Source organism: Emydura macquarii, unplaced genomic scaffold (genome assembly GCF_026122565.2).
Source record: "Emydura macquarii macquarii isolate MOO-44397 ecotype Brisbane River unplaced genomic scaffold, CSIRO-AGI_Emac_v2 contig_2676, whole genome shotgun sequence".
NCBI lineage: Eukaryota > Metazoa > Chordata > Testudines > Chelidae > Emydura > Emydura macquarii.
This window is the reverse complement of record NW_027132813.1, coordinates 16224040-16249477: the sequence shown is the minus strand read 5'-3', so window position 1 is coordinate 16249477 and position 25438 is coordinate 16224040. Positions and strand designations below refer to the sequence as shown.

Here is a 25438-nt window from a genome sequence, read left to right as displayed (position 1 = left end):
ACAAACAATTACTCTAACAAACTATTCTACACCCTAAATTAAGGTATTAGTTTCACGCTGCCAGGACCTTCATCTCAGGCTGAGGGCAGTTGAAAAGGAACTGAGGGGGTCAGGTTGCACGCATTCAATGAGCACTGACAAGAGTATGACATACAGACAATGCATGCATAACCTGGATGAGCACTACTACTGAAATTCTCCGATCAAAGGCAAAGGGACGCACCATCACCTGAAGTGGAGCATCCACGGGGACACTCTTCAAAGAAGAATCATACGTTATGTTGTACAAAAGAACCTCTTCGCATTGATGACAGAAACACCTATTGTGCATTCCCAAAGTTTACAGGACAAATCCCCCAACATGATTAGAAACCAAGGATATTGCATGAAATAAATATACAGCAAAACCTCAAACTGTACAGGGAGTCCCATGTAGACTAGTGAAATTTCCAGGGTAGTGAGTGCCAGGAATGGGAAGAAGCACCAGTACCACTGACAAGTTTTAAGTGTCATTAAATGTTCCAGGTAGTACAGAGAGCCAGGAGGTGACGCAGTGATTCAGTGGCAGAAAGTGTTCACCCAAGAACTCACCTTTAACAAGGAGAGAGAATCCAAAACAGTAAATACAGGCTCTCAAAGGGAGTATTGGCTGAACATTAAGTGTAATTTAAGTTATCTCCAGACCAGTCAATAAAATCCACTGGAGACCAGATTATAAAAATTCCTTCTTCCTACTGTGGCACTACCTTTCAAAGTTATCCAACACCTTGTAATCAATACAGGAGATTAAAGCCAGAAAACCAGTTAAAACAGTAATAATCTCTCTCAGTAGCTAAACAAGAGGCAATAGAAACTGGGATTTTGAATGAACGTATTTAACATTAGAGGAAGCCTCATCAGGTTGGGTATTAAGGGGTCAGAAAATAAGGTTGTTATGTGCCTGTTGAAGGTCTCTACAGTCATCCACTGACACTGTTTCTCCCACCCTGATTTTCAAGGTTTTGAAAAAGATGAAGAGGGAAGACATGTTTGTATATAGACAAGCCACAAGTTTGATTAAGAAGACACCATTGCAAATTTTCATGTATTTCTAAAAGATCTTTAAGTATTCTGATTTTGTCTTAACAAGAAAAGATCAGAGGACAATATACTTTTCTGCTCCCCACTATCCCACAAAACAATTGGAAGATCTGTTTCAGTTCCTGTTTGTCTTCAATGCATAATTCATTACCCAAAAAATGTGTTCACAGAGTTAAAATTGACCAGCCTCACAACCTATCAGTTACCACTTGCCTTCCTCCCTATGGTCCTCTAGCCCTTCTGAAATCAAGGTAATAAAGAGGTAAGCTTAAATAAACTTGAACCTATGTAAGCCAGGAAACACCAGCCCTATAATGCAACCTTAATTCTACCTTCATTGCGCAATGGCCCAAAATGCCAGTAACACACTACCCTTGCAGAGGTTACAGCATACTCAGGGAGGAGAGCACATTAAACACCATGACAAAATCTAACACCTTATCTTATCTTATCTTATCAGCTACAAGATCTCATTTTAGAAGAATGATAACAGAAGATGAAGATTACCAGAAAGGAAAACAAGTGATGCCACAGAAACAAATATCCAGTTCTTATTGGAGGCTATTGGGGATGCTGATCTCATACACAGGCACGCTTAAATGAACAAGAGTTCATGTAAGACCTATCCAGTAATTCCTATTATCTCCTCACCCGATCACATCCATTGGCAGAGATCAATGTCCCAACTCCCTCAGCTAGCGAGTGCGGAGTGTGACAGGTAGGAGAACGTCCTGCAATATCTTCCTACCATTGTTTTAAATGAATGGCTTATATATGATTGTGTTTTACTTCATGGAAGAGGACTACCACAGTTCCTGCAGGAACTAAAAACAGTGGGTGGTGATGAAAGCAGATCAACCAGGTTGTAAAACCACCCTCCACCCCTGAGAGGTACCACCTCCCTGTGGAGGCTAGCATATACTAGTTCAAACTGGATTCTCCACATACAAACAAACAAAGAAGGAATTTTGGATAAATAGCCTGAGTTTAAACAGACTTAGGGCCTCCTTTCTGTTCCAATAAATGGACAGAACCTTCAGTCCAAGAGGAGGCCTCAATCCCTGCATAAGGGTTGGAAGGATTTGAATTACTTGGGCCTATAAGACGGATAGAAGACCTCTGCTAAACTGTTAGCATGTGTGTAATGCTTTCTACCTTAATATGCTTGCTTAGAAAGAACTATGTAGTTATTTATAGCAGGGGGCAATACACTGGTCATAGCCTTCAGAAAGGAAGCAAAGCACAGACATTGTTCAGGCAGTCTGGCTTTCTGGGAATAGTGCAGTACAATCCAGTGTACAAAACATCTGAAATGAAATAGTGAAAGTTTCACATGTAAAAACAAAACTTAATTTCGTCCTAGTTATAGAAATTGTTATAGATTATTATTTATAGATTATTATTATTATATAGATTTATAAATTTATAGATCAAAATGCTTGATCCTTGTGTGATTAAAAATCATGATGTTCTATAATGCATCCAATTATGTAATTTAAATGTTTTTGATACTTGTTCTCCCTTAATTAGTCTTGGCTATGCACTGGTTAATTTCTGCATCATTTCTTTTCTTCTTTATTCCATCCTGTATATCACTCCTTTACAGGTTCTCTTTGGTCACCTAGGGCATGACAGATACTACACTGGTTTATGACCAAAACTTTTACATGTATATACATATATATTATATATTTATTTAAAATAATTCCTGCTTCTTGTCCATCAGCTAGATTTTTATGGTACTTTTAAATAATGTCTATCATTCAGAAATGCTTCAAAATGTCTCCTGAACAATCTCTAAGGGACATAAAGAAGGTAAAGTTCTAAAGCCTGTTCAAATAATGCTATATAGTAGAACTGGAATACATTTATCCTTGATCCTTTGAATGCTCAAGACAGCAAGAGAGTAAAGAAATCCCCCATATACTGTTCCTAGCATTGCATACTTGAATGTCTTTTAAGGGGAATTAATAGCCATCACAAGTTGTCATAGAGGTACAATTTTGAAAGATTTTTCTTGCTGCGTGGCTATATTTCACCCTGAAATTATGATAATTTGTGAAAGGCGCTTGTGGAATCTTTCAATATATTATATTAGAGCATTTTACAAATGCCTTCTGAATAGCAAAACTATGTGGTACTAATCTTATATTTATTCTTTTTTGCTCAATTAATAAAAATACGCACACATTAATTGTTTTAAATTATGACAAAACTGTCATTGAATCCTAAAAATTAGAGACAGAAAAGATCTTTTAGATCATTAGGGTAAAAATTTTCCAAAGTGCCTGTGACGTTCTCGGGGCACCCAGGACTGAGAGTCACTTTGTTACTCCCTGGCTCCGGGTGTGAGGAAGTCTTGCCTGTGTCTCACTGACTACCAGTTCCCCAACACCTCCAGCATTTCAGCCACTCACGCACTCTGCTCTGGACTATGCCATCCCAGTCTTTGCTTTGCAGGTTAACAATAGGGCCTGCGGTACTCCTGATTCCCTTTGAAACATTCCCCTGATGATATCCAGCCCCTGACACTAGTTACGCAGAGAAATCCCAGATCCTCTGCCTCCAAAAGTGAAGCATTCTCCTAATTTACCAATTTTACCTTAAACCACCACTCCTGTAAACCACAAAGCACTTATACTAAATATGAGCACTTATAATAAATCAAAAGTAGGTTTATTTAAGAAAGGAAAGTTAGCTAGAAATGAGAGAGTGGTGGAAACAAATGGTTACAATACAAAACAAAAATCATAAAACACTGAAGCTGGCTCTCCCATGAACAGATAGTTTTCCAATCTATTAAAGTAGGTTTTCCTTCCAGCGTTCAGTGTGTTGCAGAGTTGCTTGTCTTAACAGGAACCAGGATCCAATTTTTCACTCCCCAAGAAGTCTCCTCAGTGAAAGGATCCAAAGCGTCTTCCCTCCACCCTCTTATATTCTCAATCAATCTTTTGTCTTTATTCACAGACAGGACAATCTCCTGTCTTTTGTAATGTCCCCTTTTTTCCTCCAAGTGTTTTCAATTGTTTGCAGTTCCCTCTGACTTTTTCCATTGAAAATATTGGGACGGAGCAAGACTAGACAATCAAGCCTTGCATTACACCACTGTCTAACCAGGCTGGGGTGACATCTCCCTCCTCCTTGAATGGGCCACCGAAATATCCCTTTGTGATTAACTTTTACAGCAAGTCCATAAAGCATATTTTCAACATAATTACATTTGTCCTTAAATATTACCTGTACATGCATCTTGAAATGATTATGTATCCTGATATGTTATGAACTTTCTGTAGATATTTTACATGATGCGCTTTATGGATACATACACAGAAAGACATATGTTTGGTCTACTGAGTTTGTCAGGTCTGAGATGAGAGTTGTTTGTAAAGGACAGGGGACCCTTTGCCAAGGGGTCTCTGTGTCACACCATCCAATTTTCCAATGTGGCTTAGGCACTTAGGAGCCTACATACTATTTAATTTCAATGATACACAATTTAAACTAAAGAAAAAGATTTCCAAAAATGGGTGCCTAAAGTTAGGCTTTTAAGTCCATAAGTGGCCTGAATCTCAAAATGTGCTGAACACCAGCAACTCTCAAAGTTATTGTGGTGTGTCTCTAAGAGTCTGAGAGTACTGAGGTACATGGCTACATATCATGCAAGTGTATTTAGTGACATGTTGATGGGGCAGACAAAATGGAAACGGTGGCCTGAAGCTTTGGTAACACTAGTGCTCTTTAAAACTTCACTGGCTGCATACATAAACCCCAGTGTAGCTGAAAAGTCAGATCTGTGCCTAGGAGGCAATGATAAAAGAAGATACGGAATATGGGAACAGGGAGGGGGAATAAGTATGGTGGTGGAAAGGAGACCATACTTCAAATTTTGCTTGAGGGGCCTATCCAAAAATTGTTCTGACCTGAAATTAATGCTTATGAAAGGAGCTAGGGTAACATGGCTAGGCAACACCACCCCACCCACCCATTGACTTAGGGATGCAGGATCAGGCATTCTAGGTACAACTTTGCAAAAGGAGTGAAATTTCTGCACATCACCCTGCCAATGTTACCTTGTAATATATAGCACTGGACTAAATACTGACCCCAAAATGTGGCAGGAAGATAAACTTTTTGTAACTCTGGTCCCCGCATGTGTAATAAAGAGCACACTCATCAGGGCTAGTGCATGTTGCACACTTATTACATGATGTCATAAATTAATATCTTAAGCAAAAAATGGAGCAAATAAAGCCACCTGATTCCCTCAGTTGAAAAGGAAAACTGACAGAATGAGAAGAGGTTATTGCAGCACTTCCAAATTTTCCCGGAGGCAAGTACCATTGAAGATAAATGTGAAAGGGAGAATTCTTCCATCCCATTACATATGGCAGGCTGAAAGATATGTACAATACATTCCAGTGGGAACATGAAAAAGATTGCAAACTGCTGTGTGCTGGAATAGGTAAGCAGATTGCAGAGTAGTTTAGGTGAAAATAAGCAAGGGAAGTGGTTAGGGGAAAGGGAGCGACAAAGGACAATGGGCCAGAAGCCATGAATCTCCAACTCCAGATAATATAGGCAATACCACAGTAGGGATTTATTCTGGAAACTTTCACATGCGTGGGCAGATTGGGAGAATGAAAATGGGAACCATTTCTTCATTCTCTTCTTCCCAGGACTCCTAAAATAATGCACTTTCTGAGCGCCAGAGGGAAGTTGCAGCGGTACACCAGTGGCACCAGAAACTATAATTGGCTTGTGGATTTCTCCATATATTTTCTACACTGCCTGGTGGTCAAGAGTGGGCACATGCAGATGCCTTAAAAGGGTGTAGCCGCTGGGTCCTGCATGCACCTGTCTCCATTCAGGTATTCTTTCTAAAGCAAAGTGTCTCAGCCACTGCCGTTGGGTATGCTGCTCCTCCAAAGTCCCATTAGCTCCGCTGGTTTGCAAGACCAAAATACAGCTTCTATGTTTAATCTGTTCCTCAAAATGTAAAGAAAGTTACTAGAAAATTGTCTGTAAGTGTACATGATCTATTGACTTGTAGGCATTTAGAATCCATTCAAGTAAAAGCACAACACATATAAGTTCACATTTCCCAGCAAGAGCAGAGTGAAATAGATCAGGAGGACAGGCATACAGTTTCCATGTACAGTTCAATTAAGTTTTCAGGGCCACAGCACTGTATGGATTGCTCTTTTGCCCCTCCTGCTAATTTTATCTATGCATAGTTTTTGCACATAATGAGTAAATATGCTTTTGGGGTAATTCAGTTGCTCCCTTTTGGAATTCTGCAACTCTTTAGAGCTTGATAACTAGTTCTGTGCAGGAAAAAAAAAAAAAAAAGCATTGATGAACTGTAGGAAATGGTAAATTATGCAGTGAAAGTGTATTCTATATCGTTTTTAGCTTATTTCTTTGAAAATTATCATCGTGATGTCACAATGAATTTTCATGAGAGGGTTCTTATTTCTTATGATTCCATCTTCCATGGGTCAGACCTGGAAACACTTTCTTCAGTGATACCTTTCTATTTCATGTAATTCATTTCAGCCCTTGGTCTATAGCCTTAATCAATCTATTTTTAATACCTCTTAATCATTTCTTTCTGCCCTGCTTCTATTGCAGCAGTCTACTGGTGCCTTATTGAGCAGTTCAGTCTCCCCCATTTTCCCCTTTTTTCTTTCTTTTTTTTTTTTTTTTTTTTAAATAATCCCAGCTTCAATTTCATGTCTCAGCCTTTCATTATTGTATTGTTCCATCAGTTAATAACTTTTAATGTATTGTTACTGTTATGCTAGAACAAACAATAAGCAACTGTGAATGTTGAAACTAGTGTCAAATTTCTCTTTTGTTTCCTCCTTGCTACAGTGCCTTACGACAGTGTGAGGTCCTCATGTTGTTTCTGGAGTTTTAAAGGTTTTTCATTTTCGCATTGTAGTTAAGAAGGATCATCCTCAGAAGATGGATATCAGAGTCTGTTGCTATTGGGTACTATCATTATCAAAAATATAGGGCTCTAACTTTACACATTGCTTTACAAACATAGGCATCAACCTTGCAATGAGCTCTGCACAGGTAGGTGAAGTCTAATGGTGGTCCGTACATATGGGGTCATTTGTAAAATCAAAGCTACAGACAAAACACTACCACAAAGTTCTTACAATCTAAATAAGATAAACAAAAGCAAGACAAACCGTAGGACAAACGTTATGATGGGTTATTTTATGAAGAACTTTTGGAAGAAGAAGAAGAAGAAGAAAACTCTCAATGGAAGAGAGATAATTGCATATTTTGAAATATGCTGAAGAAATGGTTCCAGATTTAATATACATTTGGGAAGAGGGGGGGAAAAAGCAACCTCTGCCAAACTGCCTATCAGAGCCAGTTCAGGGTCAGAATTCTGCTACAATGTAATAAAAAGTTGTGTTAATGCATTTTTCAACACAATGCATGTGCAAGACTTGACTGTCACTTGTGTTTTCTTGCTCACTTTATTTTCCATATGCAGGTATGAGGGAAAAAACACCACAAGCCCAGAATTTTATAACATGTTGCTGGATTCAATCCTGTGATTTATCATTCTTACATTGTGACGGAATACCATTTTAACAGACACTCAGTAGGCACTTTGAAAGATACAGTAAGATTTATTAGCAGACTATATGCCTTGCTTGTAAATGAGATCCAAAGCCTTAAGAAGCAAATCTGATGGCCTCTTTTCCTTTTTACTTGCCTTCACTTTATTTTTCAAAACAAGATGAGCATAGTGAATTATATGGAGATCAAACATTGTTTATATTTTAGGGGGGGAAATTAATTGCATTTTAGCTTATTTTCGACTCATCATCTACATTTTCGAAATTGACCAGTAATTTTTGGTGCATCAATTTTTGAGGTCGCCACCTGAGACATCTCACAGAGACCAGATTTTAAGAGGGTTGGTGCTCAAATTGGGAACCCAACACTTGAAGCGCACAAAATCATATTCATTTCTGAAAACTTGTACCTATGAATTTTATATTCACTCCTGATTCAAAGACAAAGCTCTGCATTGACACCATTCTCAAATTACTTATTAAGCCTGGTTAGCCTACCAATCTTCACTGTGAATCAGCCACCATTTTGAAAAGAAGAAACTAAAAAAGAGATACTAAAGCAGTATCCATCTAAGCACATCTTGTAATTAATGATACTGACATGACAACCATCAGATAGAACATTTTCTGATATTCTGTGTTGAAATCCCTTACCTTATCACACTGCAGGCTGTTATTTTTGGTGCCTGCTGCATAGCACTCACAGGTTTTACAAACATCGACAGCTGAAAGATCTGCACCTGCTTGCCGGTAATGGAAATCCTTACACAGCTCACAGTTTCTTCCTGCATGAGGGAAAGGTTATGCATTATGGCTTCCAATTCATTAAAATTAGCTGTATAATTCAAAATTAAAGACTCTATTCCTTTGAGAGAATTCTATAATTTTCAGGACGTCCATTTTAATGCACCTTTCATCTCTACCTGCCAATTTAGTGATCCAGAGCATATGAAACAATGAACCTGTTACAAACTGTGTTTTACTCCATTAAACTTCCATCTGTTATATAATACAACACTTCTATAAAGCTATGCTATGTGAATGCCTATACATTTTTTTGGACAAATTATTGTTGAACCTCAAACTTTCGCCTTTTCCTTTTTATAGAGAAAGCCAAGAACACTGAAATAAGTATGCAAATCCTCTACATATATAATGTGCACATTTTTTACTCATTAAAAAGAAATCTCATATTTTATCAAAAATCTACAATGTTTTCTAAACCTTACCTGTTAGATTAGACCAATTTGATGGTCCTGATAGAATCACTGTACATCATGTACAAAGGAAACCAGTTTGAAATCTTAACTACAGAGGATGCTGATGCTCACGCTATAATAAAGTGTGCTGGGATATAATCTGCATGGAAGATTCTATACAAAATTAGACTGTATTGTCGTGACAAAATTATGTAAATAACTAAAATAGAGAAATGCAAACTACCAAAGTACACAGGGGCTGTACTTTTCCTAAAAAATGTGAGCTCTATTTCTCTCTTCACTGTTGAGCCTCAGAACCATTTGGGTTTTTATGACCCTCTCCAATATGATCCTACATATTTTTATGTTGCTTATTAAATTACCTGTAGTGTTATGTTGACAGTTATCACATACTCCGCCACCACCTCTATAGTGATCATTAGGAAAAGAATCCATTGTCATGTCATAGTGGCAACTTATTGCATGGCCATAGCACTGACAAGGTTTACAATTATAAGCTTGAACTTGGTCACCTGGATGAAAAGGCTTGTCATGATATAATGGCAAACAGCGATCACACTAAAATTAAAAAAAGAGTTTATTGGTTTATATCTCTACAAGCTACATATTCATATTACATTGTATATGCTTTTCATTATTTCACTGTTGAACATGTTGGTATTTAGAGTTTTTTAAAATGTATGGCAAGCAAAAAAAAAACCACACACACACAAACACACTCTTCATACTGTAACTTCCACAATAATTATGTTCAAGGGGGACACAATATATAATAAAATAAAAACTGCTAAGAAACTCAGCTCAGCATTAGGGCAGATTTACAAAGGCATGTAGGGACCTAAAGATGCAGATAGGTGCCTGGTGAGATTTGCAAAAATGCTCAAGTAGGTCAATGGGAATTAGGCATCTAATCTATTTAGGCTATTTTAGTATTTAAGACATAATAAATAGTTATAACTCCTCCCTCCATGGTTTTCGGGGACCCCAGATCTCCAAAGCTATAATTTAGCCTGTAAAATTAAAATCTCAGGGACAGATTTAGAGTGGCATTTAGTCATCTAAAGAGGGCCCATTTGCACTCTCCCATCCCTGCCATAATGCACCTTCACAAGGCTAACTATAGTCTGGCCCTACACAGGTGTTTAATACCAATATTTGCAAGCTCCAAAATATCAATGATAGTCAGCATTCCAAAGTACTCAAAATACTGTGTTCATGTTCAGAAAAAATTATAAGAGATCATTGCTGATATACAATGTTATTAATTTAAACACACTAAAAATATGCTTGTAGGGATTCATCAGCTAGAAATATTGTCTTAAGTTTCATATTTGGCTGAATTTGTCCATATTTCACCAAGGATTTCTAATATCCATTTATATCAAGAAAGTTTGGTGGGGTTTCAAAGCTAATTAAACCAAAACATCTCTAGTTCTATAGATAAAGTATTTACCAAATTAAGTGTGAAATATGATATTGATGCAGTATTAGTGAACCAGCTGTAGTTGTTTACATAAATGTCCTGGGGCAAAATATTTTCTTATCTAAAAGGTTTTTATTTCTTCAATTTTTTTAAAATTAAAGCAAATGATTTTAAATTTATTCCCTCATGTTAAATTAAACAGAACAAAAAAGCTTAGAATCCAAAATAACCCAAACATTTCTGTCCAAGTTCTGTTGAAACTAAACTATTGCACTATCTATAATGCTTTGTAAAGAGCATGAAATGGGAACAATCTCAAGTTCATAATGGACTCTGAAAAACTTCAAGGAGAAGGTTTATTGTGTTTATTGACTCATCAACAACAAAAGAACAAATTGGATTTCTTACAGAATAGTAATGAATGGTTTGTTGGACAATTACATTCTAATTATTCTGAAACAATCTAATGTTTACAGAATTGGCTCAAAGATCTGTTAATATTGACACTGGAGAGATATTTAGATGTTTGGTTATGTGAAGTTTTTGTAATTGCACTGGTGTTTCTAAGGATCCCATTCTCTAAATGTTGGTGCTCTGTCTGTCCTAAGAAAGTAAAATGTATTGTAATTATTATTTCCATCTTTCAGAAAGAGGCTAAATTCTTCAAACAGTTTTCTACAAATTATTCACTAAACTTCACTGTTCTCACTGTGGTAATCAATGTTTCTTAGCTAGAGTGCCACAATGTGAACCAGTACCAAAAATAAAAGGCGTTTCTAACCTTATGGATGCACCACCAACATGAACAGCAAGAGAATGGGAAAAAGCTAAATGGTATGAGAAAGCATCTACTGCCAAAGCAAAATGGACAAAATTCAGACTTCATATAAGGAGGTGCAGTTTCATTGACTTCAGTGAAGTAATGAGATGCATAAAAAGAGTCTGAATTTGGCCCAGTAAACAAAAATTTCTCTCTCTCTCTGTTGGTAGAAAAACAAATATATTAAAATGAGGGATTTTGAGTTTGAGATGGTTATTGCGGAAAAGCTAGGATGCATTTAGTTATGAATATGGTGAAGGTGATTATCGTTCTTATTCTGTCTGACAGAGTTTTGTGGTCTTAGTCCAAAACTCCTCTGGGTCTGTCTCCTGTGGATATGAGTCTTTCCATTTGTCAACAGATTCCTTTTTCCTGTGGAGTGAAGCGGTCCTGTGAGGTCATCATTGCAGTAAGAAAGGTAATTGCTTGCCTAGACAGAGCCAATACCACGCAGGAATTTGAAAATTTCTGTGACGACCTTGAACTAGACTCTGCGTTCACTGAGGAGCCAGCACAGGAAGCAGCAAATTTGGATGACATGTTCCTAATAACCTGTGTTAGTGGGCAGATGAATTGCTGTTGTATGAAGCAGCTGTAGCTTCCTCAGGCCATTGAGCTTCATTCTAAGATACAGAAATTTTCAGTAGCGCCTCCCCCACCCCACCCCGCCCGAGGTTACGAACATGTAGATCACTGTGACCTGATCAGTATCTGATCGACTCCAGCACATTCCCCTGTCTCAGATGGAAGTGGGTATTCTTTGCACCTTGGCTACTTGGGTACATTAGCGCAGTGCAACCAAAGACAGCCCCCAAGGCTACAGTTCAATCTAACAAGATGAGTATAGATTACTTCAGTAGTGGGGACTGAAATAGAGGTGAATTCTTCAAAGCACTTCTTTCTTTCCACCAGAATGCTCTCAGTCTTGTCAGGGTTCAGTCATCTGCTCCTCAGTCAGGCACGGATCTCAGCCAGGCCTCTGGAAAGCTTGGAGCTAATACCATTAGTGTTTGTTATAAGAGATGTAAAGCTGGGCGCTGACCACATGCTACTGGCACTGCAGCCTGTGTTGTCTTACTAGCTTTCTAGACATGTTCATATAGGTATTGAACAGGATGGGGACTCACCCTTACAAAACCTCATAAGTGAGGGCTATGGTGGTAGAGAGACTATTTGACCATAACAATTCAGGGTTTGCTTAACAAGGAAAAATGGTGTCATTTCAGGGTATTTCCATTAATTCCTGCCGTTTCTTGGGGACAGGACAAGAGTGTTTGGTTATCTACAATATTAAATACTTGAGAGGTCCAGCAGAATGAGAATGGATGTATTTTTATTGTCAACAAGTAGGAGGAGGTCATGCACCCAAAGCGACAAATGCTGTTTCTGTGCCATGCTCCTGACTGAAGCCTGACCAGGAGGGGTCCAGGATGTTGGCTTATGACACTGGAGACAAATGATCAACATTGACCAACACTGACTTAGTTATTTAACTCTTGGACTTCATTCAAGCTTTAGTGTAGACAGGGTCTTTTAGAGATAACTAAATCACAAATAATTAGTGCCTTAAGAGACACACTGTCTGTAGTGTATAGGAATAGTGTAGCATTCCTTTAAATAATTTGTGAGTCCTCTGTGGTGCTCACTGCATTCTGTTTTAGAAACAGACAGAAACATGTCAGAACAGCTGTGTGTATATGCTCTATATGGCACAAAGTGAAACCTTGTCCAGTGACAAATGCCATGGTACAACACAAAACTAAATATGATCCAGTGCTGGCTGAAGTGTATGACATTATGATGACTGGAACATTTATGTATACAAACATCAGTTTAAAGAGCTATTACCCTATTCTTAAATACTGCAGTGTCTGCACTAGAATTTTTACTCTGAGTTAATTAATTGCCAATTAACCCAAGGAAAACACTTTTAGAAAACACTACTCTGTATATTTTCCAAACATCTGTTCCAGGCTACAAACATTTTTGTGGTTCACTCTATAGAGGAGCTCAGAGTGAATGACGTACCAATGGCAAGACACTGGAACAGGAAGTAAAATATTTATTTTCTTGGTAACAAATTTTAGCCAATCAGATCCTTGAAGTTTCAGTTACTATATAGTTTAGTATGAGTTGCTTTTCGGAAAGATTATTTTTAGAATGAGTTTTCAAAATCAAGAATTATCTATGGAAAACTATTGAGACAATTACAAAGGAGTTACAAAAATAGGGGATTAAAATGGATTGAATCTTTCAGTCTCTATGTGGTACTTAGGCTGTCACTCATTTTTATTCTGGCAGAGCTAGCACACCTCTCACATGTCCCTCTTTCCAGAGGATGGTCCTCATTTCAGGTCTGTGTGTGGATCAGGGCTAGAACTGAACTACCTGCGAGTACACCCTATGGATAGCAGACATACTAGTATCAAGAAATTTAAATGATGAAGACGGTATTCTTTATATGCATGAATCCACATTGCATAAGACTCCCTGAACTACTATTTTTCTTGTGTCCTGAATTTTGGGTGTTTGTCCCACATTTAGGATTTGGCAGACCAAGTGCTCTTGTCAGGGATGTTTAGCTAATCTTTCCTTAGAAAGCACAATGAGAGGAATTTTACAACCTCGTTAGGTAATCAGTGCTTAACTATTTTTATAGTTACAAAGTTTTCCCCAATATCTAAGCAAAATCTCCCTTGCTGCAAACTAAGCCGAATGTTCTCCATGGCCACCAAGGTAGGATAAGAAGTAATTGATCACTGTCCTGTTTATAACTGCCTTTAACATGTTTGATAACGGTTCTCAGGTCCCCCCACAGCTTCTCTTCTCCAGGGTAAACATGCACAATTCTTTCACTTTTGTCTCACAGGGCATGTTTTCTAAACCTCTTAGTTTTGCTGCTCTCCTCTGGAGCCTCTCCAATTTGTTCACATCTTTCTTAAAGTGTGTGCCCAAAAATGGACAGTTTAGTGACAATGACTACTAATTATAGACAGAATGTCCTTTCTCCAGTGATAATACTGATGCCAGTAAATCGTGTTGGGCATCACTTCCTTCTAACAGGACTAGATTCAGACAAGTACCTTTCAGCGTTTGGCTCAGTCTGTGCACAAGAATGGAAAAATATGCCCAAGCTGATATACATCTGATCCCCTTACTTTCTCTGGGGAGAGTTTTCTGGGAAAATGCATTACATGAAGTCAGCTGGCTCAAAATATCTAGCTCATCTTGACCCAATTCATTAGTCAAAACAAGTCTTTGTTCTAATTTGTCATCATTTTATCACAATTCTTGGATCCAGCAAATTTGTGAATAGACCTAATGACATCAGCTTGAACACAGACGTGCAGAGTTCCCTATTAATCATTTGGAATGCTGAAGGAAAATCACAGTGAAGCAATCTTCAACATATCAAGAATGCAGAGTGGTGCTTGAAAAGGTACAAGTATTTTAAGCCTTACAATAAGTGGTACTTAATTAAGCCATTCTTCCCTAATTCTGTTCAAATATTCCATCCCATTGCTTACCTCTCACCTCACCAATTCTCCCCTTGCTTTTTCATCCAATCTTAGTGTCCACCCATCTACTAGCTCCTCGCAACTCTCCCCCATCTCTCTCCCTGGCTCCCAAGTCCCCTTGCCCAGCCAGTTATAGTCTCCCCACACCCAGCCCCCAATTCCAATGTCCCTCTTCTCCTCTGCCAGCATCCAATCAAGTTTCTCTCCCCCAGCCGCTGACCAAGCTTCTTCTCCAAATCAACTCCCACCCCCTGCATATAAATCAGGCAGTTTTCTCCTCTGAGGTCTGGGCCCAGCATGGGAGTCACTGATAGCATAGGAGAGATTGTCTTCTACTCTCAGTTCAGTTGCCCAGACCCAGCATGGCCTCCAGCGGTCCAGAGATGCAACTGCGGGCAAAGTCCTTCTTAGCCCCATTGTGGACAGAATCTTCAAGGAATTTAGCTGACATAATATCTTAGTCACTACTGAGCATGTGCAAACTGCAATTTTTCAACGTCTGAGAAACTGACCTGACAACAGCCAATTTCCTGCCAAATTTCAGGTCCCTGTTTCAAAGCATGGGCTACTCTAACTTTCCAAATAAAAGGTTGCCAGAATTTTTTAACATGGGCAAAACAATATATTTGTCATTAGTCTTGTTCTCAAAAACAGCTTAATCTTTTTGGCTGAAATTAAAAAAATAAGAGTGTAGGGCAGACATCCAGCATTGAAAATTTCAACCAACATGGTTAGCTCAAATGAGAATTGAGGGTGAAAAGGATTATGTTATTTCTTTCAGTGTGGACTTCAGAACTACTCCTGAATGCTCCACTCAGATGCCATACTCCAGTAAAGCAGAACTCAACAGCAGTGGACAGAAACATAATATTTGGAAAAATATTTGCAAGTAGAAAGGCCTGTATTTCTTGATTCTGACAAGGTTACAATACTACTGCAAAGACAGTATATGTAGGAATTTAGAAAATAAGAGAGACTAAAATGTGGGTTGATGACTAGACATGCAAAAAAAATAGTTAAGTATTCTGTGTCCTATAGGGAAGAGTCCATTCCAGACTGAATTAGCCACACATCAGCCTATGCCTTGACCCCACCCCATCATAGCATCATCTATATATTCCTTTTGTGTCTTGTATAGTGCTGAACATGCAGTCAATGATTAACAAATAAATAGCAACTTAACTTCATGGTGAGTTTAGGGTACTTGAACCCCTCAGGATCAGGCCCTAAATTCGCTTATCTTCGAAGTCAGCATGGCAGCCCATATGGTGCAAAAATGTATACAACCTTTTTCATTCAAGCTTTTCTAATTTATTATGATTCCTGCTATACATGCTCCAGCACATTGATATTTCCAGAGAATTAGTGCTACCAGTTCAATATGGGCTACTATGCTACAAAAACTACAGTCTTCCAACTATTGAGAAATTTATGCTTACAACTCTCATCTTTGTTCACAGAAGTTATATTTTCAGCTATTTACACACAATGTTAAGAATATAACAGCACTATGAACAGTAACAGGAGTCTGAGCCTAGTTTTCAATAAACTTCATTGGAAATTTATTCCTCAAATCCCATCTAAACTGGCTTTTCAGCCATGATTAAAAAATAAAAGTATAATTTAAACATGGCTGTAGCCACAACATGGTTCAACCAACCAGTGTGGAAAAGACAAACTCATGTACAAGCATTGATAGGAGCCTGTTAAATTTACTGTCAGGTCAGCCTAGCTTTTCTGACTTCTGCAAAAGTTAACTCTGACAAGTGCAACTTTAATTGCCATTTGACTAGGATCCTAGCTTTTCTGACTTCTGCAAAAGTTAACTCTGACAAGTGCAACTTTAATTGCCATTTGACTAGGATCTCATGTGGATTTTCATCATCCCTGCAAGAAAAATGTATTACTATTGAATGAGACTTTTAGATAAAACAGTAACCCTTTCACAACTCCCCCAATGAACGATCATCTACGCAACATGTCTTTGGGTACTAGAGACAGCAACAAGCTCTTTCAATATTTCAGTGAATACTTGTACACAAATTATTTTAGAAGTCTATGTTCTTTCCTTTGTGAAATTACAGTGGTTTTCCAAGGATGAATTCATGGACAAACCCATAACTTCCAGAGACATGTCAAAAGATATTCAAAATTTTCAAGCTTGTAAGGCTCCAGATGGCTTTCTACTTGCTGTTTTCCCAAACTCTAGTCAATCATTTGCCAGCTATGTTTTATTTCAGTTCATTCTGAAATGACTGGCTTCCTCCCAGACTTGTCCCTGATGCTCCAAATTCAATATAGTATTTACTGGGTAGCCTGAGATCGGAAGGGAGGAGCATTTATCATTAATTTAAGTTAACTAGTGCATACTATATTAAAAGTTGTAACTGTTCAGACATAGAAATCATTAATTAGGTATCTCAAAAAAAACCTGATCCAAACTGGCTTTATTAATAGTAGATTTTCCTGTAATAGTGTAAATTGGCTTATTGATCTGATTCATGGTAATCAACAATGCAGCACCTTCTTTTAATTTAATGGATGCTGAAGACAGAATAGGTATTTGATTGCATTGATTGAATATTTATGTTGAAAACTTTGAAGGCCTCAATCCTCTATGTTGTAACCAATAAGTGATTCTCAGACTTCCACCCACATACCTCCAGGGCGCACATAGTATCAGGGCTGCTTCCATTTCTCAGATTTTTCCGTCTTCTGTTTCTATCTTAAGTTCAAAGATAATCAATTAAAGGGAGTCTCTGTGGGTGGCAAGGATCACATTTTTCAATGGACAGTTCCAGTTTTTCGTATGATGTCCCCATGTCCCAGGAACATTTTTGGACATAAGACTTATGTTTGTAAAGCTACCCACCATGTGTAAATGTTTGCATGATCAGAACCTTATTCTCTATGCCACAGTTTCTATTATAAAATGGGGATACTTCCTTACCTATATCAGAGTTGCTGTAAAAATTATGCTCATGTTCATACAGCAATTTGAAAACAGGTGTTAAATAAAGAAAATTATCACTTTTCATATGGTAACAGACGATCCTTCCAGTGGCTCAGGAAGAATTTTAAAATTCTTCAAGGAAAGCTTTTCTTTTTTCTTCCTCAGATATAGATATTTATTTCCCCTGGAAAATCTGCTGGGTCTACATCTTCAAATCACTCTTAAGGAAGGATTCCCTGCCCTGAATGTTGTGTCAAAGTGGGTCTTCAACCCAAACAAAACTCTCTCAAAAGGAAAAATATAATTGTGTCTGGACACTCAATTTAAACTGATCCATTTCAGATCAAGACTAGATGCAAGTGATTTATTTAACAACAATTTCCATCTGTAATAAGTTATTTGATGTTTAATTTCTGTTGTTGCTTTACAGTGCAACACCCGTCCAGATGTATATGCCAGATATGCTCAAGATGGTAACTTTAGCTGTACCCAGTGTAAATGTGACAAGGACATACTCTGCCATATGTTAGGAGTTTGTCAAGGGATCTCAGATTTCTGTTCCAAGGTAGTCAACAAAAATCATTCAGTTTTCATATATTCCCTTACTTGCAGTCCCTGATTTATTACTATTTTGGGTTGCAAGTTCAATTCTCAGTCACTTTGTTTGTAGTGCTATTTGTGTTCACAAAACCTATGCCTGCAAAACAAATTGTGGTACACATATGAATAGTTTATCCTACAGCTACTTGATTTACATCCAAAAGCATGATAATTAGATTAGGTGTAACAAGATTTGAACTCACAATTCTTTTTGTGGATTCAAAAATACAGGTGTAATTTGTGTCTGCAGAAGAGTGAAAATTGACCCAGAAACATTGTTAGATCTGCATGGAGGGATTTAATGCAAAGAGAAAATATCTACCTGTGGACTTAATCCTGACACCCATACAAAGAGTACACAAGTTTTGTACAGGAGTACGCTGCAGAAACCAGAGGGGTCCAAATCTTCCTCCACAAACCATAGAGCCTTTCTACAACCATTGCTGCAGTCTCAAGGTGATAGCAGCATCTGCAGCCCCTTTGCTGAAGTCAAAGTTATGATGGTGTAAAACCTGAATGAAAGGCATATCATACTCACAGTCTTCTCAACACTAACTCTATGGCCACAACCTTCTAATTTTTTAATTTTTAAACAATGGTAGTATCAAATACAGCACCACTAAAGGTTTCATACTCAGGTATTATAATCACCATTATGTTCCAAGTAACTACACACAGGAAAAACACCCTCTTAGTTCCAGCCAGTAGTGTATGGATACCCGAGATGGTCAAAAACAAGGATGGATTCTGATTTTGCATTACATCAGTTGTGTGTTTTGCCTTAAAAAAACTTCAAAACCTTGAGCCATTTGGATCTCGTTAATCTAAAATCCCCAGGGAATTCAGGGGGTGAATGAGTTGCAATTAACCAATTCTATCTTGGTTCATTTTTAGTAGATATTGCTGTTGCCATTAAAGAATGAAAAAATATAATTAAACAACATGCTTATTTTACTCTCAATTAATTTGGTTAATTTAAACCACAATGCACGCAAGCCAATTAAAAAAATGTGACACCCACTGAAACAGTCCATTAACAATGACAAAAGTTATCTGATAAGGAAGTTATACCATTAATATGTATTTGGTTTGTTTTCACACAGTATTGCAGGTCTTGCTAGAGTGCTTGGTGAACTTTCAGATCTTATTAAATATTTATAATTAATCCTTACAAAGTCACATTTCACATTCCTTTTCCTAATTGAAGGGACACTGTCAGCTTGAATTTTTTGAAAATGACTATTTTTAAAACTTCAGTTTTCTGATAGAGTTTGATTTTTTTAATTCCTTAAAAAAAACTGTTACAAGACTCTATGCCTGTTTATATTTAGAAGGATCTTTGATGTGATCCTGAGAGCAACACATACATGCTCAGGGTTAAAGCTTCTCATACCATCCCAACCTTTTCTCTCTGTGCTTCTTGCTACCTGTTCAGTTTCAGCTCTGCTTTTGCTGTTACTGTCAAACATCCCAGGTCATGGGGAAACTTGTCCACCATTGGACACAAGATGCAACAAAGACCAAAAATGATTAACATAAATAATTATCATACAAGAAACTTAAAATGCAGTGGGATTCTTCCTTTAGTGTAAATAGCTCTTTCTAGAAGACCAGTTTCAAAATTCTTTATTTTTTAGGTATATTTTCAGCAATAAAACTGAAGGGGACACCAAATTTGTATAAAAGAAAATTAACTTTGGGATTGAAATGAGCTCACAATTTAGAGCTATGTGTACAAGCAATAAAAACATGATCATACGGAGTGCTATCAAATGCACAAAGTAAATTAAATGAAAAATATTTTTTTTAAAAGTCTAACAACTTCCTGTTAAAATAATCTTAGGGGTTACTTATTAGTATAGTAGTTTGGGATTTTTCGACAGAAATGTGATTTTCAAGCTGACAGCATACCATTAATACTATATGTATGGCAGTGTACCTGTTTCTTTATTAATTTGGAAAAACCAGGCAAGCCCACACACACAGCCCACCAATTTTTCAAAGTTTAAAACATCACTGTATTCGAATGTAGATGATGTTGACAGCCTACAGACCTATTTCAAAGAAAGGACTAATGCAAGTGCTTATCCTAGCTGAGTGATTTAGAACATAAGAATGGCCATACCAGGTCAAACCAATGGTCTATCTAGCCCAGTATTCTGTCTTCTGACAGTAGCCAATGCCAGGTGCTTCAAAGGGAATGAACAGAACAGGTAATCAAGTGATCCCTCCCGTCACCCATTCCCAGCTTCTGGCAAACAGCAATTCCCACCCAGCTGGCTAATAGCCATTGATGGACCTTTCCTCCATGAACTTATCTAGTTCTCTTTTGAACCATGTTATAGTATTGACCTTCACAACATCTTTTGGCAAGGAGTTCCACAGGTTGACTGTGCATTGTGTGAAGAAATACTTCCTTTTGTTTATTTTAAATCTGCTGCCTATTATTTTCATTTGGTGACCCCTAGTTCTTGTGTTATGAGGAGGAGTAAATAACACTTCCTTTTTTTACTTTCTCCACACGGGTCATGATTTTATAGAACTCTATCATATGTGCCCTTAGTCATCTCTTTTCCAGCTGAAAAGTCCCAGTCTTATTAATCTCTCCTCACATGGAAGCTGTTCCATACCCCAAATCATTTTTGTTGCCCTCTTCTGTACCTTGTCCAATTCCGATATATCTTTTTTGAGATGAGGCAACCATCAGTGACCACAGAGTCACTGTCAGTTCTCCATTGATTCCTCCCTGCCCCCAGAGCAGCCCACCTTTCCTGCATGTTCCTGGCTTGAGAGAAAGGGCAGGAACAGAGTCCTGTGATCCAACCCAAAAGGACCCGGCTACAGGTGTCGGGATTGGATTGAGTCAAGTATGAAAAACAACCTGTTACTCTCAGGCTTGGGTCAGGTACTCTCTAATTACCTTCTCCTGCCCATGAGGTAGGTATGACAGTGACTGCGTTCCCCACTTCTGCCAGCCACTGCCACCTCACTAAGCAGCGTATGCTGCAGTGTGAGTATGCCAACAAGTTGCAGTGCCTCTTATTCTACAGCACAACGAGGTAGCCACCAGCAGGAGCAGAGCACGTAGTTGCCATGTCACCAACCCCACAGGCAGGAGACATCCAGAGATGGATTGTGGGCATAGGGACCCACCAGGCCAATACCCAAAGACATAGCAGGGTCGGCAATACTGAGACAGGTTCATGGAACTGCCAGGGGGAGGGGGAAACTGGTTGCTCTACAGTGAGCTATTCTGGGCCAGGAGTGTGGGAAGTGGGGAAGCAGTTGGTGGCCTGGGGATAATTAGCTCCAGGGACTCCATGGAAGAAACAAAATAAAGAAAATAGAGTCTGAGCTGACAGCTAGACCCTTGCAGCCCATCCCAATTCCAACAAAACCCAACTACAGGTATTGGGAAAAGATTGAGGTCAGGTTCAGTTTGGCTCTAAATCTAGGTGGGTTCGGGTTGGGCTTTAAAATTGGGCCCAACCAGACCTCTAGTGAGGGACACAGATAGCCAGAAACTCTCAGTAGAGGAGGTGAAGACTTATGAAGGAGGGTTTTCTGGAGAAAGGGACTGCATCCAGCATCGGAACAGGGGAACTTAGAATTGAGGCCTTTGTTCATGCTAGTTTACACATCTTGTGTAGCCAAAGCAGACCTGTCTATTGAATATTCAATAAAGTATTTATTATATTTTGTATACAACAGATGGCTCTGCTTTTGCTGAGTCACATATGAAAAATCTTGTAAGAATGCCAAATGATACACCTTTCTCTTATTCCATCTGTCCAGGCTCCCCCTGGGAAGCCAACCTTACAGTTTCATATAGCTCACACACTGCTGGAGCAGAAAACAAAAATATACTGAAAGGGGGGCATTATCCTGTATCCTCCCCCCCCCCCCCATCTCCCCTAATACACTATTATTTTCAATAAAAGTATTCTGAGTCTTCCAATGCCAAGAACACTAGCAAATTATTGGGGCTTAAGTCTGCAATGGTTTGCAAAATGGCTGCAGTGCAATTCACAAAAGTCCTGTTTATGGAGTATCATTATTAATGGGGAGAACACCACAGTGGAATTGAGGACATTCTTTCTGAATATATTCAAATCTTAAAAAAAAATAAAAAATAAAAAAGAATATAGTGCTTTACTTCTGGCTCCAATAGAAAAACAAGAAGTTTATCCTAAATCCCTTTTTAAAAAAAAACATGGAAAACATTCCAAAGTGTCAATATTAACCCTGATCTCTTACTAGAACAATAATCCATAGCACTCAGAGTGAAAGAGATGCATCAAAAACATCTAAATGCCATATGTGACTAAAAATATAAGCAGATTGACATTTCCAACTAGCCTCTAGTTGGACCAATGCTTAGATTTCATTTTTCTAAAAAGTTAGTATCGGAGCCATCGGGGCAGATTCTGTTCTTCGATTCATTTCAGTGATAGTCCTGAGAGCATATCTAAACAGTAAACCTGCACTGGCAAGTACAGTCTCATCTTTCTGTTAATTTATACTCCAAAAGTGTGTGTAAAGTTAACACATGTTCAAAATGTTTCCATTTTAGACTCCACATGGAATCTTCCAGCAATTAACTACAGTAAAGTATTTCATTAATAGATAAAAATCGGAAATTGGCCTCAGGGGAAAGATAGATGTTCAAAATCTAAGTTTATATCTGGATCCAAACTTTGCAGCTAACGATAGATGTTCAAAATCTAAGTTTTTTAGAATCCATACCTGAAATCCCTATCAAAACATCCAAAGTTTGTGCTTTAGGCCCACTCTTAAATAAAATTCATGAAGAATGGTAGGACTTACGTTATCTCCTTCTGTGTAGCTTTCTTTGGAGCAGTGGCACCTATATGACCTAGAATTTGTGTCACAATAATCAGCATGGCCATGACAATTACACCTACAAACAAAAACAGCTATTAAAGAAAACACACAACATGCATTTGAGACACATCTTTCCACTATTTTTACACTGTTGTGAATGTAATTTTCTGCATTGTTAAAACTAAACCAAGTCCCAGAAAACTATGCTTAAGTGTATTAACCATTAGATGTCCTCTCCATTCAACATTTATAAACGTGAAATAAATGTAGCTTTCCAGGGAGTAAATTGACAGGACCACATTCTAGACCAACTATTAAGTTACCAAGTGTGCATATATGCTTTCATCACATACTCTGCAGATACATGACCTTATTTATTTACTACAGCTAGCACCTATCTTGTCAATATTAACCCTTTGATCTTATAACATGGTAATAATATCTTGAAGATCTTACACGTATTGAGCTTAAACACATAATTTTGCTCTCAATTACATGAAAACTACTCCCTTTAAGTAAAGTCCTCCTATGAAAGTCAACAGGTAATATACCCAAGTAACTGAGTGCAGAATTCACTCTGTAGTCTTTTCTTTTTGAGGTATGAAATAGCCTTGTAGCTCTGCAGTAGAAAGGACTATGCAGTTACAGAGTCACTAAAATAGTAACTGTTTAGATATATTGTGATTACTAATTCACTTAAACTATCAAAATTTCACAAATTTAATTTAATATAAGGTAAATGTGATCTCTGGTAGGGTGTTTTCCCCCAAAATGAGATTACATCTTTCAAAATATAAACTCAGAAATAATACTTGTTCACAAAAAAACAGCACCATTTGCTCCCTTGGAGACTATTTCATTGCTAAATTTGCATATTATTTACAAGGCATAATTAGTCCTTTAACAAGATTGCACACTTAACATACATATTAAAGTTGTCAGTCACAGATAATACAACGCTTTGAGAACAGTTTCCTTTTTAAAGGAAAAACTGTGGCAAAGACAAAGAATGTAGATCTGTATTAAGATCAATAAAATTGCCATGTCTGGAAATCTGTAATGAAACTTAGAAGAGCTACTAAAGTAAAGCATAAGTCGGGTTTTCAGTCATAAGCCCCTATTCAGAAGAGTTGGTAACTCCAAGAAAAGAACCTCTTTTGACAGATGTGTAATAAGTCATTCATTATTTTAAACATGTATTTGCCTAAATATTCAGAAAATGTTTAAATGGTACATGGGGCCTGATCCAATACTATGGGTCAGATTCTTTGCACAGTCACATCAAAGTCAAACCAAAGTAAATCCATTAACTTCAAGGTAGCTAATGTTATATCACACATTTTTATCAAATTTTGAATTGTTCAGATGTTTCCTAAATTGAAAAAATACATTCTGATAACTCCTACCTTCCACTGATTGTAATTTCATTAACTCCATAGTATCTGTGCCTGTAGTTGACCCAAGGCTCAGTCGTATGATATTGGCCAAGAAGATGAATCCTCACTTGCGTGGCTTTTACAAACTCTTGGAGAGATGGAGTATTGTAGAAGTCATTGTAACCAGGCCGACGATTCGGTTCAGGTGTAAGAATGCTAAAAGTAATGTTTCCACCAGAGTATGGAGTAAATCTGTTAAAAAAAGGATGAGATAGAGACAGAAAAATGTATTTTACAGGTCACTATTCTTCATGTTTTCAGAGAGAGCATTAAATAAGTGAGCACAACGTTATATGGCTTCTAATGAACACATTCTGATCCAAATGGAAACCACATCCACAGAACTCAAATAAAGCATATACACAGGTTTATGTCATATGTCTGTTTCCCCTACATTGCCACTTTGTGGCCCAGAAAAAAAATTTTCATTTTAAAAATAAAGCCTCTAGCCCTTTTGAATGCAAAGAAAGCCTTCAAAACTGATATAGCAATGTCTTCCCCAGTTTTTCAGAGCCTGACTCAGATTCCGTTTTGTTAGTCATCAGTGATGAGGCTCCAAATGTGTAGAGTTCAAAGTTGGTACACATTGCAAACTAAGATGACACCAAAAATAGGACCTAATGACCAATCAGAGAATGGATTTGGACGATCAATATCCAAAGAGACACTATAACAGAATATATATCTACAATTTCATTGAGAAGGTTAGAGTTAGAGCTACAGTAGAACCTCAGAGTTACAAACACCAGAGTTACGAACTGACCAGTCAACAACACATCTCATTTGGAACAGGAAACACGCAATCAAGCAGCAGCAGAGATTAAAAAAGCAAATACAGTACAGTATTTTGTTAAACGTAAACTACTAAAAAATAAAGGGAAAGTTTAAAAAACATTTGACAAGGTAAGGGAACTTTCTGTGTTTGTTTCATTCAAATTAAG

At 37.8% G+C, this 25438-nt stretch overlaps 1 protein-coding gene across 1 annotated transcript in view; it reads right to left on the bottom strand.

Moving 5' to 3' along the window:
- Positions 1–25438, bottom strand: part of USH2A (usherin) — a 511874-nt gene that overhangs the window by 444962 nt on the left and 41474 nt on the right. Inside the window, exons 7-10 of the mRNA XM_067564962.1 lie at positions 24468–24689; positions 23044–23137; positions 9265–9460; positions 8337–8467 (exon numbers count right to left, since the gene is read on the bottom strand). Of these exons, the coding sequence (XP_067421063.1) occupies positions 8337–8467; positions 9265–9460; positions 23044–23137; positions 24468–24689 (643 nt within the window). The remainder of the gene's footprint in view (positions 1–8336; positions 8468–9264; positions 9461–23043; positions 23138–24467; positions 24690–25438) is intronic.